We start from the raw sequence: 18,208 nt of genomic DNA on the forward strand, positions 1-18,208 counted from the left end.
TTAAACCCCCCCCCCGGACCTGAGCGCGGCAAAACAGCAGTCAGATGCTGCCTTATTTTCCCTCGGAAATGCAAGTTGTTGGGTTTTTTTCCTGCTTCTGCCCAGAAAACAGCCCAGGGGTGAGGCTATTTCTGTAACTCAGGGGCCACACTGCAGGGGGAAAATACAGATTTTTATCACGCGTCCTTAAAACAGGGCGGGCTGATCTTCATTTTCCGTTAAGTCGTAGGCCCGCGGTTCCGCTCCAAGCTCCCCTCTCCCATTTCCCGAGGGTTTCTGGGAGGTTTTCCGCAGCAAACATTTCAGCAACTTCCCCCCCCCCCACCCGTGGCAGCAGGCGCCATATTCCCTCCGGGAGCCTCATCTCCGCCGCGGCGCGGCTTCAGCCGAAAACCCCGCACAGTTCGGAAGGCTCCTCCGAGACTGTGTTTATTATATGGGAGTTTTTTCCACGTCAGCTGCAGAAATGTAAAAAAAGCTCCAAATCTCTGCACAGAGGGAGCCGGCGGGATCGGCTGCTCCTCGCTCCGGCAGCCCTGAGTCCCAGAGCAAAGCTGTGGTCAACCCGGGATGCCACGGGAAGCCCTGCTCCGGAGCAGGCAGGGCACATGGGAAGAGGAGGAGGAGGAGGAGGATGCACAGGCTGGACCGCTCGGCTGGGGTGGGAGCGCCGGGCTTTGCCAAGGGAGAAGGACTTGCCCGTGACCTCCTGCAGACCTCCCAAGAGGCAGTAGTGTCCGAGCAGACCCCCTTCACGTCTCTCCCGCACCTCCGTACCGCCGGCTGCGTCCTGCGCCGGGCAGGACCGGCCCTGTCCAGTGTCTGGTTACTTGTCAGCTCCTCGGATCCCGTCCCACCACGAGTGTTTCCCGAGACGGCGCTCGCTTCGCACGGGTTCCCCGGCTCGGCGTGATGCCCGGTGCAGCTCCAGGGCTTGGTCCCCGGTACAGCAGATATAGGTTTATCGGTCCTAAAGCAGCGCTTCGTTGACACCCCTGGGGGCTGTACCGCATCCCGGGGCAGCCCGGCCCGCCCGGCGGCTCCTCCAAAAGCCACCGGCTCTACTGCTCGCACAAGTTCAGCCGTAGCGCCAGCTTTGTCTTTGCAGCGGACGGAGCTCGTGCGTTCCCCCGGCTCGCCTGGGACATCTGACAGCACAGGACGGAGCGCATGAGCCGTAAGACCGGTGGCCGCAGGATGGCGAAGACCCAAGGGTCGACGATGGAATTAATGGAGAGGAACCTCAGAGCGAGGAGGTCCCAGTCGTGGGCGTCTTCCGCCTCGCTGAGCTTGTTGATGTAGGCACGGATCTGCAAGACACGGCGGGCACGGCAGCGCTAGGCGGGCTCTCGCCGGAGCCCCCGGCCAGCCCGAACGCGGTGACGCCGGCGGCCGCTCCGGCAGGAGCAGCGCCGGCGGCGGTGGCGGCTCCGCGGAGGCCCCCAACCCCGGGGGCTGCCGCGCTCCGGCCGGCCCCCGCGCGTCGGCGCTTCCTGAGCCGTGCCGACTCATCGCGTGCCAGGCTTCCCGGCAGGGTGACTCGGCACTCCGCGCGCGGCGGGGGCGGGGGGGGTGATCGCTGCCGGGGGGGGGGGGACGGGGACGGGGGCGAGCAGCGCTTTTGGGGTCCTCCACGCGGCAGGCAGCGGGAAGCCACCGGGAAAGCAGCCGAGAGGCAGGTGCCAGCACCCGGGCGCCGGGTCCGGGAAAGCCCCGGTGTTTCCGGGTGCTGCTGACATCTGCCACGACGTCCCCGCCGGTGACACTTTCCCACCGCCTCCGCCCCAAACCGGCCTGGCCGTTGGCCCTGTCCCAGCGTTCCCGCCACCTAAACGCAGGCTTTTGGGGTGCAGCGGGAAAGCTTCACTCCAGCCCATGGATGGGGGTGCTCCGGACGTGGAGGCTGGATCCTAGGATGCTCGGGATCGCCCGGATGCGACCACTTTGCCTTTTCTCTGCCTTAAACCCCAGACAGCCCGGCGCGGCTGCAGGCTGCCGTTCGGCGCTCTCCCCCGGGACTCTTCCTTCTGCGAGCGCGCGGGGAAAGCAGCGTGCATCCGACTCTGCCAACGCCGAGTTAGCGCCGGCGGCGTTCCCGGCCCCGGCGGGGACTCGCTGCTAATGGAAACAAAACGACGGCGAAACATCCTCCCGCCGCCTCCGCCGCGCGCCCGCTGTGCCCCCCGAACCTCACGGGTTGGCATGATGCGGGACGCGCAAGCGCGCTGCCGGGACGTCGCTCGGACGGAGGCAGAGCAGCCCTTCGGCGGTGCGAACCCGGGCAGAGAGGCCGGGGGACTTGCCTTCTCCTCTTCCTCGCGTCCCCGCGCTGTTTCAACCCCCAAATTTCTGCTGCAAGCCCCGTGCGCGGCTCGGGTGGGTGCTCGGGGAACCGCACCCGTTCCCATGCTCCCGCGTCGCATGGGATGTGGCCAGGACCCTTGGGACTGCTGCCGCCGTGGCTGACGGCCTGGAGCTCTGTTCCCAGCGATCCCCCATCCCTGTGCCCGGGGTTTGTACGGAGGAATGGACATCCGTGTCTCGCCGCGGGGAAGGCGCTGCCTGCTCACGTCTCCCGCTCCATCCTTTCCCCTCGCCGCGCAGAGCTGGGGTGACTCTGGCTACCCAGGCACTGATGCTCCTTTCCCGCCCAACCCAGCGGCATTTGCTTCATCCCCATCTTCTGAAGCCTGATTTCGCGCCCTGCCACCGCTCACACCTCCGCGAGGAGCATCCGGCTCACGGGAGCCGCGGTGACCGCTGTGCGGTCCAGGGGACTCCCGGGTGCCCGCTGCCGGGGCCGTGCCCACACCACACTGCCCGGAGGGCAGCTCTGCTCCTGCCACCCCGTCTCCTACCAGCCCTGGGGACTCGAGGGGTGATTTCCCCCATTCCCCGTGGGAAACGCAAACTTGCCGAGGGTTTGGGGCAGACCCAGAATCTCCTGAGCGTCAGGAGGAGCCAGGCTTTGGTCTCAGCCCTCGAGGCTGGCTGGGTTTGGGCAGCGGTCCGGGGCAGAGCCTCATAAAGCGAGCAGAGAAATGGGGGTGCTGGGGAGGGGGACGCCAGCGCAGGGGAGAGGCAGGCGCACTCACCGTGAACGGCAGGGAGCAGATGACGAAGATGATGGTCATGATGGAGAGCAGGAGGAGGTGGTCGATCTCCTCCGCCATGGAGAATATCCCACGACCGCAGCCCCCGGACGCCCGGGGCTGCTCCAGCGTCGCCAGCCGGCGGGTCTTCTGCCCCCGGCGGTGCATGCGGACCAGGTTGGCGATGACGCTGAGGTTGCAGAGCAGCACGGAGAGGATGAGGAACAGCAGCAGGGTGGCGTAGAGCAGCGAGAAGGTGACGTCCATCCCGGACACTTCCTTGCTGCCATTGTGCCGCAGGTAGTCCAAGCGCATCTGGATGAAGCACCAGGTGCCGGGGCAATATTGGACGTAGTGTCCGAAGCCCATCAGAGGTAAGGAGCAGAAGGCCGCGGAGAAGGTGTAGATGGCGGGCAGGGCGACGAAGCCGGTGCGGGGGCTGAGAAAGCGCTCGTAGAAATAAGGCTGGCCCAGGGCCAGGCATCGCTCCAGCGCCATGGCGAAGAGGATGAGCATGGTGGCGAGGCCGAAGAAGCTCATGGAGAAGCCGAAGTAGAGGCAGATGTGCCCGCCGCGAGCCAGGGCCGTCAGGGTGCGGTTGCGGTGGTAGGAAGCCAGCACCAAGGGGCTGACGGAGCAGGTGCCCAGCAGGTCGGTGACCACCAGGGCCAGCACCAGGACGTGGAAGAGGGAGGGCGGGCGAGGGCGGGCGCCGCGGCGGCAGCGCAGCAGCAGCCCCAGCGCCAGCAGGTTGCCCAGGAGGCCGGCGCTGAACATGAGGGCGCTGATGCGGGGGCTGGCGCCGGGCGGCAGCGTCTCGCCCCCCGCGCACAGCCCCCGGCCCGTGCCGTTCATGCCGCCGCCGCCGTCCCACTGCGCCGCCGCCGCCGCCGCCGCCGCCGCCGGGGCGCCGCCTCCCGGGCTGCCCCGCTCCGCCCGCCCCCGCCGCGCCGCCCCGCTCCGCCCGCCGCCGGGGCCAGGCCGGGTGCCCCGGGGCCGCTGCGGGAGCCCCGGCGCTGATGCGGGAGCCGCAGTGCCGCTGCGAGCCCCGGCGCCGGTCCGGGAGCCCCAGGCGCGGAAGCGGCCCCAGTGCTGGAGCCCCGGCCGGGTGGCGAGTCCCGGGGCCAGTGTGGGTCCCAGGGCACACGGCGAGCCCCGGGGCCAGTCCAGGAGCCCGGGCCACACAGTGAGTCCCAGAGCCGGTTGGTGTCCCTGGGTGCACAGGGAGCCCCAGGGCCGGTCTGTGTCCCCAGGTGCACAGCAAGCCCCGGGGCCAAACAGTGTCCCTGGGCGCACAGGGAGCCCTGGGGCTAGTGGGTGTCCCTGGGCGCACAGGGAGCCCCGGGGCCGGTCAGTGTTCCCGGGTGCACAGGGAGCCCTGGGGCTGGTCGGTGTCCCCTGGTGCACAGGGAGCCCCGGGGCCGGTTGGTGTCCCTGGGTGCACAGAGAGACCCAGAGCTGGTCGGTGTCCCTGGGTGCACAGCGAGCCCCGGGGCTGATCGGTGTCCCCAGGCGCACAGGGAGCCCCAGGGCCGACTGGTGTCCCTGAGAGAACAGCAAGCCCTGGGGCTGATCGGTGTCTCTGGCTGCACAGTGAGACCCAGAGCCGGTCGGTGTCCCCGGGTGCACAGGGAGCCCCGGGGCCGATCGGTGTCCCTGGGTGCACAGCAAGCCCCAGGGCCAGTCAGTGTGCCTGGGCGCACAGGGAGCCCCGGGGCCAGTCGGTGTCCTTGGGTGCACAGGGAGCCCTGGGGCCGGTCGGTGTCCCCGGGTGCACAGGGAGCCCCGGGGCCGATCGGTGTCCCTGGGTGCACAGCAAGCCCCAGGGCCAGTCAGTGTGCCTGGGCGCACAGGGAGCCCCGGGGCCAGTCGGTGTCCTTGGGTGCACAGGGAGCCCTGGGGCCGGTCAGTGTCCCTGGGTGCACAGAGAGACCCAGAGCTGGTCGGTGTCCCCAGGCTCACAGCAAGCCCCGGGGCCAGTCGGTGTCCTTGGGTGCACAGGGAGCCCTGGGGCCGGTCGGTGTCCCTGGGTGCACAGAGAGACCCAGAGCTGGTCGGTGTCCCCAGGCTCACAGCAAGCCCCGGGGCCAGTCGGTGTCCCTGGGTTCACAGGGAGCCCCGGGGCCGGTCGGTGTCCCCAGGCGCACAGGGAGCCCCAGGGCCGACTGGTGTCCCTGAGTGCACAGCAAGCCCTGGGGCTGATCGGTGTCTCTGGCTGCACAGTGAGACCCAGGGCCGGTCGGTGTCCCCGGGCGCACAGGGAGCCCCGGGGCCGATCGGTGTCCCTGGGTGCACAGGGAGCCCTGGGGCCGGTCGGTGTCCCTGGGTGCACAGGGAGCCCCGGGGCCGGTCGGTGTCCCCGGGCGCACAGGGAGCCCCGGGGCCGGTCGGTGTCCCCGGGCGCACAGGGAGCCCTGGGGCCGGTCGGTGTCCCTGGGCGCACAGGGAGCCCCAGGGCCGGTCGGTGTCCCTGGGCGCACAGCGAGGGGACGAGCTGCCCGCCAGGCCCAGCCCACGTCCCTCCCCAGGGTACGTTCAGCTCCAGGCCTGGCTACGCTCAGCCTCATCTGCCCTAAATACCAGCCCTCGCACCCTCTGCACCGGAAAACCTCCCCGTGCCGCCGCTCTGCTCTCGCCAGCTGGCACAGGAAGCTCCTGCCTAATGCACCGTGGTTCCCCGAGTGCGGCCCCCCCCCCCATCCTCCCCCCACCTTGCCGCGGGCACAGCGCTTGCGCTCGGCCTCCGAGCGGGGACACGGGCGACCCGGGGGCCAGGCGGGACCCGGGCACCCCGCTCTGCCTGCGGCGCTCGTGGGAGACACCGTCCTTCGCGCGGCGCTCTGCTGCCCAGCCCGAATGCCGTGAAGTGACGCAGCATCCGTCGGCTCTGGCGGGGACGCGGCCAGGTTGCTTTTCGCTGCCGTTTTTAAAAATCTCCCTTTTGCAACAGGAACCTCGCAAAGGAAGCGTGAGACCGGGCAGCTCTAGCGCTGCCTGCGCTGCGGTTGGTGACAGCACCTCCATTTCCGATGCGCTGTTCCTATTCCCCGTCTGGGTTTCACCGGTCGCTCGGCCGCAGCAGCTTCTTCAGCGCGTGGGAGACGGTGCGGGGGCACCTCGCACGGAGCCCGGCCCTGCTCCGTGGCCACGGCCGGGCGCTCACGGGATGGCTGGGATGGGGAGCAGGGAGGTTTAGACAGCGCCCGGATCGGCCCCACGCGCGGCTGGGCACGGAGAGACGGGGGCCTCCCATGGCTGCGGCCCCATCTCAGCTCATCCGCTCATCCAACCCTATCTGGGTCCGGTCCTGCGCCACCCCGCGGGAGCAGCCTCTCGGGCTTCCCGTGCCTGCCGCCCTCGGCATCCCCAGGGAAGGAGGTTGAAGTCCTGGCCTGGTCCATCGGAACGGCTTACGGAGGCTGCGGTCCAGCCGTTCGGAGGCTAGAGCCTCCTGGAGGGTGGTTGCTCCGGCGCTTCCCAGCCTGCCCCTCCTTCCTGGAGCTTCGTGTCACAGGATGGGGGTTTTGGCATGTGCTGGAGCTTGTTTTCCTGGCAGCTAATGGAGCCTTAAATACCCATCTGGGGCTTTCGGCCTCTCAACCAGCGGTTGCCTCTGATGGGATATTTCTACAATAATAGGAAAATTACTGGGCGTTTCGTTCCCCCCCGGCTGAGCTCAGAAGCGGGGACGTGCCAGTTGGTGTGCCTCGTACGCTGCTTCTTGGGAAGCGTTTGTTTTCCTCCTTGTGCTTCCATGTTTATCTCCTGGTGCCTGGTCTCTAACAAGGACCATATGTCCTCCCAAGGGTTGTTGGGTTGTTTTCCCTCCGAGAAGATTTCCAGAGTTCATTCCACTCGGAGAAAAACCTCTGGGCTTGCAGAAAAGCTGCATGCGTTTCACGGAAACCCTAAAGCTAAGTGGAATCAACCTCTGTGGGACAACATCTACGGGTGGGGAGAGTGTTGAGATCACGCTCCATCCCTGGTGGGTTTTGATGGACAGGTTAGACACCGTGGGCAGGGGTGGTGTAGAGGACATCAGCCCTCCTGCATGCGGAAGGATGGGCCACATCGCTGGATTCCCGCCTTTTTAAATCAAAAACCCAGCTGATATTCGTTTAGAAAATCCAGAGGTGGTTTTTCTTCCAAAGCTTTCCTAGCCCCACCACCGGTCTCACGCGCCGGTGCTGCAGCCGACCTCGCTCACCGCGCCGAAAAAGCAGGTCTCGACACCGGCGGTGTGGGAAGGTATCCGAATGCCTGCGCTCGCAGTCATGCGCGAGCACCTGGGTGGGTGCGTTAAAATAACACCATCATTCAGCGGCTTGTTCCGTCTCCTGGCCGGCAGGCTGAGCCGCCTGGCGAGGCGCCCGCCGGCGGTGACGCCGAGACCTGCTCCGGCATGCTGCTGCCTACTTCGGGAACGGCTTAGAAATGCAAGCAGGGGTAAAACAGCCCACTTTTAAGAATTAGTTTTCTGCAAAATGAGCCTGGGCAAAGCCCCGTGCCCGGATCTCACGAGCTGAAAACCTGCCCGTGCCCAGTTTACACCCCGGGACAGAGGGGGACGCGCGGTTAGGGGACGCCGGCGCGGTGCCGCCGGGGAGGCAGGACGGCGCCACGGGCCGTGGAGCCGACGCGCCTGGCGTGCCGCGGAGGGGCTCACGCGCCGGGGGCCGGAAGGTCCCGAACCGCCGGGCTTTTGCAATAGCCGCCACTCAAGTGGATGCTGCCAGGATTTTGATCGATGTGCTTGTTTTTTTTTCCCAGAGCGTGGCGATAGGAAGGGCTCCGAGCTTTGCCGCGGCTCCCGCCGCCGGTCCTCGCCGGGGACGTGCTGCCATCTCTGGAGAGGACGGCGCTACGGCAGGGCCCGCGGTCCGAGCGAGCGCGGGGAGGAGGCAGCGTCTCAGCGCGAGGACGGAGCCCGTGTTCCCGCACCCGAATGAACACCCTGGGTTTTTTTTGTTTTCCCCCCAAAGTGACGTCCCACTGCTTTGCACGGAGCACAGTTGCCCTGCGGAGCCTCGGCCGGGCTCTAAGGACATACACGCCGGGGCAGGGAGCTCAGGTCGGCCCCTAGGACGCTCTCCTGCACTGGAGGGCAAATCCTCGCCGGTGGCACGGCCACGGGGCAGCACCGCCGGGCACCCACCAACCGCCCCAGCCCCACTTTTCCTTAGAAAACCCCACGGAGGGACAGCGAATAGGGAGCTCGTGGGCCGGGGGGGGGGGCGCATTTAGGGGCACATCGCTGACTGCCCCAGCAGCTTGCTGCACGTCCGCTCTTTCCATCAGCCAGGAGCGCCTGAGAGGTGGAAGAGCCTGAGCAGCATCCCTCGGGTCACCTCCAAAAAGCCCCTGGACGCATATTCCCCGGAGTTGCTTCCTTCAGCACTAGAAGCTGTCTGACACCCGGAGCAAAACCGGTGAGAAGTGGCAGGAGCGCGACTGCAGCTCGCCCAGCCCGGCTAGGGAAAGGGGCAGAGAAGCGCTCGCAACGGTCTCTTCCGAGGACACCGAGCAGATGGGGACTCTGGTTAGCGTAATCTTCGGCCTCAATAGCCGCTCGAGGCAGATATCGAATTAGCAGCAGTTAATACGCGCAACCGAGGGGAAATGGAGCTTTCATTAAAATGACCTTTTGCTCGCACGCCCATCACACGTTACACATCCTGGACTCTGCTTTTTCTCCGAGAATTACTGCTCCGATTAGGACCGGGCATTGTCATAAATACAGCGTTGAAATAATTACAGCGAGACAGGTAGAAGCCACTCGATTACCGCGAGCGCGGCGTCCGAGCCCGGCCCGAAGCAGCTCCCGAGATAAGGGCGAGCCGCGGCGGAGCAGCCCCGGCGGAGCAGCCGCGCCGGCGCCGGGCGAGACGCCGCCGGGTCGTTCACGGGCCGAGGTGCCGCGCCGGGGCTCCGAACCGCTTTCATTCGATCGGGGCCCAACGCTTCTCCCTGCGCGTCCCCGCAAGCCCCTGAGCTGGAAATCCCGGAGCGTCTGCGCTCCGGCGGGTGGGGAACCCCCGTGCCGTCCCGGAGCTGGGCTCTTCCCGAACTCTCCGCAAAGTGCTGTTGCTTGGAAATATTCACAGTTACTCTCCGCCGGCGGCCGGCCGGGGCTCTCCCCCCTCCCGGCGCCGACGCCGCTGCCGGCTGCCTTCCCGCGCTGTCCCGCGGTGCGGCGCCGGGTTTGGGGCCGCAGGTCTGCACCTCGCCATCGCCACCGGCCTCGGGGCCCTGCAAGACCCCCGGGGCTACGGGAAGACGAGCTGCGGCACGTCCGTCCTGCGCCAGCCGGGGGGGCCGCAGCGGCTGTCCCCCTTGAGGGGGGCCCTCCGGGAGCTCAGTCTCCGGCAGAGGCGGCGGACGAAGAGGCGGAAGACGGAGGTGCGGAAAATGATGAAGACCCAGGGGTCCACGATGGAGTTGACGGAGAGGAAGCGCAGGGCGCTGAGGTCGGCGTTCTCGTTGAAATCGGCAGCAAACGCCCCCATGTAAGCGCGGATCTGCCCCCAAAAAAATAAAATAAAATAAATTAAAATGAAGACGGGGAATAACGAAAAGGTTCCCGGTGCCGGGGTGAAGCTGAGCGTAACAATTCCTTCGGGGCCGGCAGAAGACGTGCGAGCCCCCAGCATCGACACGTGTCGGATCCACACGTATTTTGGGTTCCAGAAACGCAACCAGCCGGCAGCTCCGGCTCCAGCCCCCCCCCAGTTTCGGGGGAAGCCCCCGGGGCCGCGGCACTGGCTCTGCGCGCAGGGCACCGCTGCAAGGCGGCGCTGCAGGATCCGGCCGTGGGAGAGCGGGTGCTGGGGGGGGGACGACAAGGGCTCTGCCGCCCCGGGGGGGGGTCCCAACCCCTGCCCCCCCCAGCCCGGGGAAGGAGGGGGAGTGTTCGGGCTTCCCCTTCCCCCGTCGGGAAGTGATTCGGTGCGGGGAAGGTGGTGGCGGGTTCGGAGGGAGCCGGATCTCCCCGGCACCCCCGCGACGGGCTGGGGGTGATGGTGGGGGGGAGGTTATTCCAAGGGGTTAAAGCAACGAAACGACCCCCCCGGACGGGCTGCGGGTGATGGGGGTTTATTCAGAGGGGATTAAAGCAAGGAACCGACCTCCCCCGACCCCTCCGGGATGGGATGGGATGGGATGGGGGGGGGCTATTTAAAGGGGGCTCAAGCGGTGGCGGTGGGATTATTCCCAGGGGGTTAAAGCAACGCCCCGACTTCCCCCGACCCCTCTGGGATGGGACGGGGATGGGACGGGGATGGGGGGGGGACTTACTCAAAAGGATTAAAGCAGTGAATCGCCCCCTCCTGGACAAGGTGCTGGCGATGGGTTTTTTTTTTCCAAGGGAGTTAAAGCAACGAGCCGACCCGGGGGGGGGAGGGGGGCGCTATTTAAAGGCGGCTAAAGGAGTGAACCGGCCCCCGGGGGCAGCGGGGTAGTACTGATGGGGGGGGGGGTTATTCCCAGGGGGTTAAAGCAACGAACCGATCTCCCCCGACCCCTCCGGAGTTGTGTGGGGGGGCTAATTTAAAGGGGTCTAAAGCAGTGAACCGACCCCTCCTGGAGAAGGTGCTGGTGGGGGGGGTTATTCCAAGGGGGCTAAAGCCACGAGCCGCCCCCCGGGACGGGGTGGGGGGGGAATCTATTTAAAGGGGGGGGCTAAAGAAATGAACGGACCCCTCCAGGACGGGGGGGAGCCTATTTAAAGGGACTAAAGGAATGAACCGATTCCTCCAGGATGAGGTGGGGTGGGAGCCGATTTAAAGGGGGGCTAAAGGAATGAGCCGACCCCTCCAGGACGGGGGGGAGCCGATTTAAAGGGGGGCTAAAGGAATGAGCCGACCTCTCCAGGACGGGGTGGGAGCCTATTTAAAGGGGGGCTAAAGGAATGAGCCGACCCCTCCAGGACAGGTGGGAGCCTATTTAAAGGGGGGCTAAAGGAATGAGCCGACCCCTCCAGGACGGCGGGAGCCTATTTAAAGGGGGCTAAAGAAATGAGCCGACCTCTCCAGGACGGGGTGGGCGGGGGGGAGCCGATTTAAAGGGGGGCTAAAGGAATGAACCGATTCCTCCAGGATGAGGTGGGGTGGGAGCCTATTTAAAGGGGGGCTAAAGGAATGAGCCGACCCCTCCAGGACAGGTGGGAGCCTATTTAAAGGGGGGCTAAAGGAGTGAGCCGACCCCTCCAGGACGGGGGGGAGCCTATTTAAAGGGGGCTAAAGAAATGAGCCGACCTCTCCAGGACGGGGTGGGCGGGGGGGAGCCGATTTAAAGGGGGGCTAAAGGAATGAGCCGACCCCTCCAGGACGGGGTGGGCGGGGGGGAGCCTATTTAAAGGGGACTAAAGGAATGAACCGACCCCTCCAGGCGGGGTGGGGGGGGGGGGGGGAGATAGAGCAAGGACCCCACGGCGGGGCCGGAGCGCGGCCGCGGTACTCACGATGAGCGGCAGGGAGCAGACGGTGAAGAGGAAGGTCATGAGCCCCAGCAGCACGAGGTGGTCGAACTCCTCCATGCGCGGCGCGGCGGCGGCGGCGGCGGCGGAGGGGTGGGGGGAGGCGGCGGCGGCGGGGGGGCCGCGGCGGGGCTGCCGCCGCGCCATGCCGTAGAGGTGCCGCATGCTGCTCACGTTGCAGGCGCCGATGGCCAGCACCAGCACGCCCATGAGGCTGGCGTAGAGCACGGGGAAGCCGAGCTGGCGCGTCCCGCCGCCCGCCATGCGGATGAAGCACCAGGTGCCCGGGCAGTACTGCATGGTGGCGCCGAAGCCGAGCAGCGGCAGCGCGCAGAAGAGCGCGCACAGCGCCGCGGCCGCGGGCGCCAGCGCGGCCCCCAGGCGCCGCGTGAGGTGCCGCCGGTAGAAGTAAGGGTGGCCCAGCGACAGCCAGCACTCCAGCGCCATGGCCAGCAGCAGCAGCGTGGGCGCCAGCCCGAAGAAAGCCATGAGGAAGGCGAAGAGCTGGCACAGCGCGCCCGGCTCGCCCTCGGCCCGCCCGCCGGGCCACAGCTCGCTGAGGCTGCGGTTGTAGGCGTAGGCGGCCAGCACGATGGGGCTCAGCAGGCACTTGCCCAGCAGGTCGGTGACGGCCAGCCCGCTCGCCAGCACGTAGAAAGCGGAGGCCCGCGGCGGGCGGCCGCCGGGCAGCCGCGAGCGCCGCCGGTGCTGCCCCAGCAGCAGCAGCGCCAGCACGTTGCCCACCAGCCCGGCGCCGAACAGCACCGAGCTGGGCACCACCGACTGCCCCGACTCGATGGAGCGGCTGCTGCGGCACCGGTACCCCGCGCCCTCCATGCGGCTCCCGCCGGCACCGGCCGCTGGCGGCGACTGGCCCCGCGGCGGGGCGGACGCGGCCGCGGCCGCCGGGAGGGGAGGGGAGGGGAGGGGAGCGGGGCGGGGGCGGCGCCGGCGGCCGCGGGGCGCAGCCTCCCCGCCCGGCCCGGCCCGGCCCGGCTCGACCCGACCCGCCTCCCCCGGGGGCGGCCCGGGCTGGGGGCGGCTCGGGGCGCCGCCGCTCCCGCCCCCCCCCCCCGGGGGAGGGACCGCACTGCGCGCTCCCCCCCCCCCCCCTCCGGGCGCCGCCGGCACCCCCGGCGCGGGGGCTCCCGCCCCTCACCGCCGCCGCCAGCCTCATGCCGGCAGCAAACCGCGGGCGAAAGCCCCGGAGCCTCTTCCAGGAAGACGAGCGGCCCCCGGGGGGGCGCGAAACGCCCGCTCTCTGCTTTCGGGTGCCTTTGGGCTGGCGCAGAGCAGCGGGCAGAGATGACGGGAGCCGTGGGAAAGCCCGTCCGAAGGGCCCAGACAGCAGCGCTCACGCATTTCGGAGCGCTTTTAGCACATCCCCTGCTGCGTGAAGGGAGCCGCTCGCTTCCAGCCTTCTCCAACACGGTGGACTGTACGTGACTCGTTCTCCGTGCCGGGGAGAGCCCCAATTCTGGGAGAAATAAAGGCAAAACCCTTGCTGCACATCAGCGCTTCAGCACCTGCCAGAGGTTGAGTGCTGCCCTCGCTAGGGCCAAGTGCAAACGCAGCCGGGTGTTTCCTGAATTGGGGCCCAAAGGAGGAGAAACTCAACCTGCCCAGGGAAAGCAAGTGAAATGATAACTTCCCAGTGAACACGGAGAAAATAAACATGCCGCTTTCTTTAATAGGCCAAGCACGCTGGTCCGGGAGACTTTTGGCAGCTCCGTTTAGATGAAGAGCAGAGGAGCCTGCGGCGGAGAACGAGCACCGTGACTCCCCTCGGCTTGCAAGCACCCCGACCCGACGGCGGTAAGTCCATACGAAGACTATGCAGCGTGTACATCCAGCTCTGAAACTTCCTCCTGCACCGATCTCTACGGCACGGAGCAGAAGGGAGGCAGGGTGGGATCCCTCATGGAGCTGGTTTTCCCCAGCGTGAGATTTAAGAAAGCGCCTTTGGATAAAGAAACAAGGCTCGGAGCTGGCAGGGACGGGAACGGGCCAGCTCTCCAGCCTGCCGGCTGCCTTATCTAAACCAGCTCTGTTTGCACTCCCGGCTCCGGGGCCCGGGCTGGTATTCGAGCAGCACCGGCTCTTTGGTTACTCCACGCTATTGAGGAGCTCGGATTTACCGACTTTCAAGAGACCGGAGGACTGTGTCTGTCTCGGGCCCGGCAGCTTCCCGCTGTTGCTACCGGCTCGGCCGCGATGATGCAAACTCCCAGGGAAGACGGTTCCCGCAGGCTGGGGCTTGCACCCGGGCCGCGCGGCGCGGAACAGGACCGAGCCCGGCGGCGGTGGCGACAGCTCGGCAGACAGCTGGCAAGCGGCTCTTGGCAAGCCGGCAGATCCTCCCAGGAGATGCGGCCCGGCACGAACCCGCCGGCGCTGATGGGCCCTGCTCCAGCTCCGATAAGGATACCAGGCATCACCTTTAAAACTGGCGTCGGCGCCCGGGCCCGCAGCCTGGGGAAGACAGGAGCCCGGGGGCGCGAATGGGAACCGCAGGGGCCTTGCGGAGCAAAACACCGTGATTCTTGGATGAAAAACCCTTCGCCATCGACCCTTTGCCCCTCCCTAGCCGCGGAACGCGTGCTTAGGGGACGCTGTTACCCCCGGGCCGGCTGCTGCGGACTCCCCAAAATCCCTTGCCCGCAGAGCTATGGCACTGCGCGCTCCGGATTGCCTTCGAAGCGCAGCTCCGATGGGGTCCCACGGCTGCGCTAATGGAAAAGAGGCCAAAATACGTTACGGCTCGCAGGCTGCGGGAGATGGGGAAGAGCTTCTTGCCAGCGCGGGCCAGCTCCTGTCTCCTGTGCGGCAAGGCTGGGTGCAGGAGGGGGTCCGACGGGAGCCGGAGCGGGATTTGTGCTCCCGATCTACGGCACCGCCGCCTCGCTCTGCTCCTGCCTCTCGGACCGGGTTTCAAGGCTGCAGATCCCGAAACGGCAGCCGCGGGGCACCTGACCTTCGGCAGGTTTCCCCAGCGGTGCCGGGAGGTCCCTCATCCGACCCAAGTGCGGCAGGCCAAATTCAGCAGGAATTCACAGCTCGGAGGGAGGAGGAGGAACCGTGACAAAACCCAGCCCTTTCTTGGAGCGGTGCCACCGGCGGGCACACCAGCGCTGGCGGAAAGGCTGGAAACCCCGACGGAGCGGAGGACGCTGCTGTTGGTGTCCTCCGAGCGGACCTCCCTGCCACCCGAAATGGAGGGGCGATGGGGAGGGCTGCCACCGGGACAGGTTTTCGGGATCATCTCCCGGTCCGGCTGTCCCTCCGCGGGGGACCGGTGCTGGCTGAAGGAGGCAACAGCTCAGAGCGGGTCCGCCGGGAGGGGGAAAAGCCGCCAGCGTGGGGGAAAACCCAGCGTGGGCAGGACGGATGCACCGAGTCTTTATTTAGCTGTTCTTTTGGTGCGTTCCCCAAATTGCAGCTCTTTGGAGGGAAACGCTTTTAAAAAGGCTCGTCAGCACGGATGACGAATCGCCCCTGTTCGTCATGCTTCCGACATGACCCTCTCCTCGCTGGTTGCATCCCTCGCGGCGGCGGCGGCGGGGGGGAGGCGGGATAAAAAAATCCCAGCCGGAAGAAAAAGCGGCAACCCACAAAATCCCCAAAGGCAAACGAAGAGCTGGAAAACCTTTAGCCGTCCACGAGGAACGTCAAGGCTTAGTTTGCAAAATTCCTGTATCCCGGGGATCTGGGTCGCGGCCACGGCCGGTGCTTCGCGTTATTGCCGAGCTCCTGTTTTGCACCGGGAGCTGCTTCCCGGCTCGGCCCGGAGGAGCCGGGCTCCGTCTGCTCTTCGGCAGCGGCGGCAGTGCGCCGGCCATCCCGTCGCTTCCCACCCTCCTCCAGTCCCCCGCTGCCTTTGGAAGTGTTTGTATCGCTATCCGAATAACCTAATTTAGAGGCCGTTAGGTGGGGAGGGTTTTGGCAGGCGTCGCCGAGCCGGACGACTCGGGGCCGGCCGGGAAAGGCTGTTTTGGCAGCTCGGGCTGGATATTCCCACGTAACGCAAACAAGGCTGGGAAGGTCCTACGGAGGGGGGGGGGAAAAGCCGACCTCCCCGCACCCAGGCTGGCCCACGGATGCTAAATCACTGCTGGCACTTCTTCATCCCCCCGCCCCGGAGACGGGACGGCCGGGGGCTCCCACCCGCGGCTGCTTTGCCCTGCTTCCCGGAGGGGGTTTTCCTGCTGCCCCCCCGTCCCAGGCTGGGAGGACTTTCCCCCTGGGAAAGGCGGGAAGGGGGCACGGATGGGGGCCTCTGCTCGGAGGGCGTCTTGGCTGCACCCCGGCGTCCGTCTGGAGGGCTGCCGGAGCCTCCCCCGGGTGCTGACTCACCGGGGGGCCCGGGAGGAGCCGGGAGCCGCCGGAGCGAGCGGAGCGGCGTTTCCCGGCTTGCACAACCGCCAGGCCCAGGGCTCGTGGTGGCGAGCGGCACACGGAGTGGCTCCGGGGGGCTTTCCGACCCAGACGGGGCCGAGAGCCGGGGCGTCTGTGTCGCGCGTCTTCCCGGACCTCCCGCACGCTCCGGAGGAGCCCGGCCCCAAGGCGGGCGAAGGCCCTTCCCGCTGCTGTCCATCCATCCGTCCATCGGTCTGTCCCGCAGGGCCCGAGCCGGCTGGAGTGCCCCAGGGCTCCGGAGCTCGCTGTGCACTGTCCCCTGTCCCCGGGGTGTGGGGCCTCACTGGGACCCCGAAGGGAGGAGGGAGGGAAGGGAGGAAGGAAGGAAGGGAGAAAGGAGGGAGGAAGGAAGGGAGAAAGGAGGGAGGAAGGAAGGAAGAAGGGAGGAAGGAAAGGGAAGGAAGGAGGGAAGGGAAGGAAGGGAAGGAAGGAGGGAGGAAGGAGGAAGGAAGGAAGAAGGGAAGGAAGGAAAGGGAAGGAAGGAAAAAAGGAAGAAGGAGGGAAGGAAGAAAAGGGAAGGAAGGAGGTAAAGGGAAGGAGGGAGGGAAGGAAGGGAAGGAAGGAGGGAAGAAAGGAAGGAGGGAAGGGAGGGAGGAAGGAAGGAAAGAAGGAAGAAGGAGGGAAGGAAAGAAAGGAAGGAAGGAGGGTAGGAAGGGAGAAAGGAGGGAGGGAAGGAAGATGGGAAAGGAGGGAAGGAAGGAGGGAAGGAAAAAAGGAGGGAGGGAGGGAAGGAAAGGGGAGGAAGGGAGGGAGGGCACCGGCTGGCATCGCAGCAGCACAGCCGCGGGGCGACGCGGGGCCGCCCCGGGACATTTCCCAGCAGCGCCGACGGCTGCCGAGCCCGGCGCTCCGGGAGGCCGGGGTGAGCGGGGACGTGGAGCGGCTCAATTGGAAACAGGCGCCGGGGCTCCCCCGGGAGCCCCGCGCTGGGCTGCCTTTCCCGGACAAGCCCGGTTTCCATTCCCCGCCGTGCCGGAGGCTGCTCTGGGCCCGGCGCGGAGGAAATATTTGTAAACGCTTGGCGACGTTCCCGCGGGACCGCTTCCAGCAGCCCGGCCTTGCCCGTTCGGAGGAGAAAGTTAATTCGAAGCAGGCGGCGCCGGAGCCGGAGCCGGAGCCCGGTGGGGAGACGCGAGGAGTCCTTGCCGCCGGCCCGGAGCCCCTTCCCTTTCCCTGCCGCCCATTGCAGACGCCCCCAAAATGCGGCGTGGGGGTTTTCAAAGCATCGCGACGGCGCGGGACCCCCGGCGGGAGCGGGAGCGGGAGCGGGAGCGGGAGCGGGATCAGGCCGGCTCCGTCCCGTCGCCTTCCCCCAGCAGAGGGTGCGATCGGCGCGGCGATTTCCCAACCTTCCCGCGCGCTTTTCCCCCCCCCCCCCCATCTTGTTTCTGCTTTTTCTCCAGCTCCGCTGGGTTTTTTTTAAGTCTGGTATAGAAAAAAAACCACAACAACCCTCAATCCTTACCTAATCCCGATGCTCCCGTTTTGCCCGGAGGTCCCCGGCCACATGGGAGCCCCAGGCTGGCGTCTCCCCCGGGAGCAGCCCCGTGTCCAGGGGGGCCGCCAGGGCTCCGAGGACCCGCGGGAAAGCAGCGCGGCTGCCCGGGAAGATGCGTCGGTGGAGTTCGAGGATGACCGCGAGCGGTGACCATCGCTGACGGGTGCTGGGTGCTCAGGTGGCTCTAGCGCAACCGTCCAAAAACGGGTCCCGGGGAAGGGTCTCCAAAAGAAAAAAAAAGGAGTTTAATTAAGCCGGCCGGTTTATTCCTTTAGGCACCGGAAGCCGGTCATGCCTCCGCGCCCGTGAGCCTATAGCCTGCATGAATCTCCAATTTAAAGAACAAATCCTAAAAACGAAGCCTCCCATCGAGTCCATTTGCTATCGCTTCCCCCTTTTTCCTCCCGGCGAGCTCCTTCGGAGACGCTCACGGAGCTGCTCAGGCCTCTCCCCTTCGCCCGCGACCTGGGACGGGGTGACAACGGCCGGCGGGAAAGGCGGCACCTGGAAAACGTGCCTGGCAGGACCAACGGCAGCAAGCCCGGAAACACACCAGCCGAGGCTGATCGCGGCGCCTTAGTCACCGCGGGGCGCGAGGTCCATCCCGGCATCCCCGACGGAGGGAGACGGGATGAGCCGGAGAGGCATTTTGGGGAGCGCCTCGGCGGTGATGCCGCATCCGCGGGAAGGGCTGCTGGGCCCCGAGGGAAAAATAACCACCATTTCAGC

At 66.8% G+C, this 18,208-nt stretch overlaps 2 protein-coding genes and 1 long non-coding RNA gene across 3 annotated transcripts; all 3 read right to left on the bottom strand.

Moving 5' to 3' along the window:
- Nucleotides 1–356: 356 nt before the first annotated feature.
- On the bottom strand, nucleotides 357–3,947 carry PTGER2 (prostaglandin E receptor 2). Its single transcript, XM_013949635.2, has 2 exons — nucleotides 3,096–3,947; nucleotides 357–1,310 (listed from the first exon to the last, which is right to left on the bottom strand). The coding sequence occupies exons 1-2, from the start codon at nucleotides 3,945–3,947 to the stop codon at nucleotides 1,062–1,064; spliced, it is 1,101 nt and encodes a 366-aa protein (XP_013805089.2). The 3' UTR covers nucleotides 357–1,061.
- A 3,891-nt stretch (nucleotides 3,948–7,838) lies between these two features.
- On the bottom strand, nucleotides 7,839–12,418 carry PTGDR (prostaglandin D2 receptor). Its single transcript, XM_067295663.1, has 2 exons — nucleotides 11,551–12,418; nucleotides 7,839–9,610 (listed from the first exon to the last, which is right to left on the bottom strand). Exons 1-2 carry the CDS (start codon nucleotides 12,400–12,402, stop codon nucleotides 9,359–9,361), a joined length of 1,104 nt encoding a protein of 367 aa, XP_067151764.1. The 5' UTR covers nucleotides 12,403–12,418; the 3' UTR covers nucleotides 7,839–9,358.
- An 817-nt stretch (nucleotides 12,419–13,235) lies between these two features.
- LOC136992013 (uncharacterized) lies at nucleotides 13,236–17,783 on the bottom strand. The gene is made up of 2 exons (XR_010884042.1): nucleotides 17,447–17,783; nucleotides 13,236–14,037 (listed from the first exon to the last, which is right to left on the bottom strand). It is a non-coding gene; the product is annotated as an uncharacterized lncRNA (long non-coding RNA).
- Nucleotides 17,784–18,208: the final 425 nt, after the last annotated feature.

Source organism: Apteryx mantelli, chromosome 4, assembly GCF_036417845.1.
Source record: "Apteryx mantelli isolate bAptMan1 chromosome 4, bAptMan1.hap1, whole genome shotgun sequence".
Taxonomy (NCBI): domain Eukaryota; kingdom Metazoa; phylum Chordata; class Aves; order Apterygiformes; family Apterygidae; genus Apteryx; species Apteryx mantelli.

Bases quoted from the DNA above. Each gene is read 5' to 3' on its own strand.
- PTGER2 (XM_013949635.2), bottom strand. From the start codon at position 3,947: ATGAACGGCACGGGCCGGGGGCTGTGCGCGGGGGGCGAGACGCTGCCG. The intron at 1,311-3,095 runs GTGAGTGCGCCT...CGTGTCTTGCAG, and splicing joins TCTGCTCCCTGCCGTTCACG to ATCCGTGCCTACATCAACAA.
- PTGDR (XM_067295663.1), bottom strand. From the start codon at position 12,402: ATGGAGGGCGCGGGGTACCGGTGCCGCAGCAGCCGCTCCATCGAGTCG. The intron at 9,611-11,550 runs GTGAGTACCGCG...TTTTGGGGGCAG, and splicing joins TCTGCTCCCTGCCGCTCATC to ATCCGCGCTTACATGGGGGC.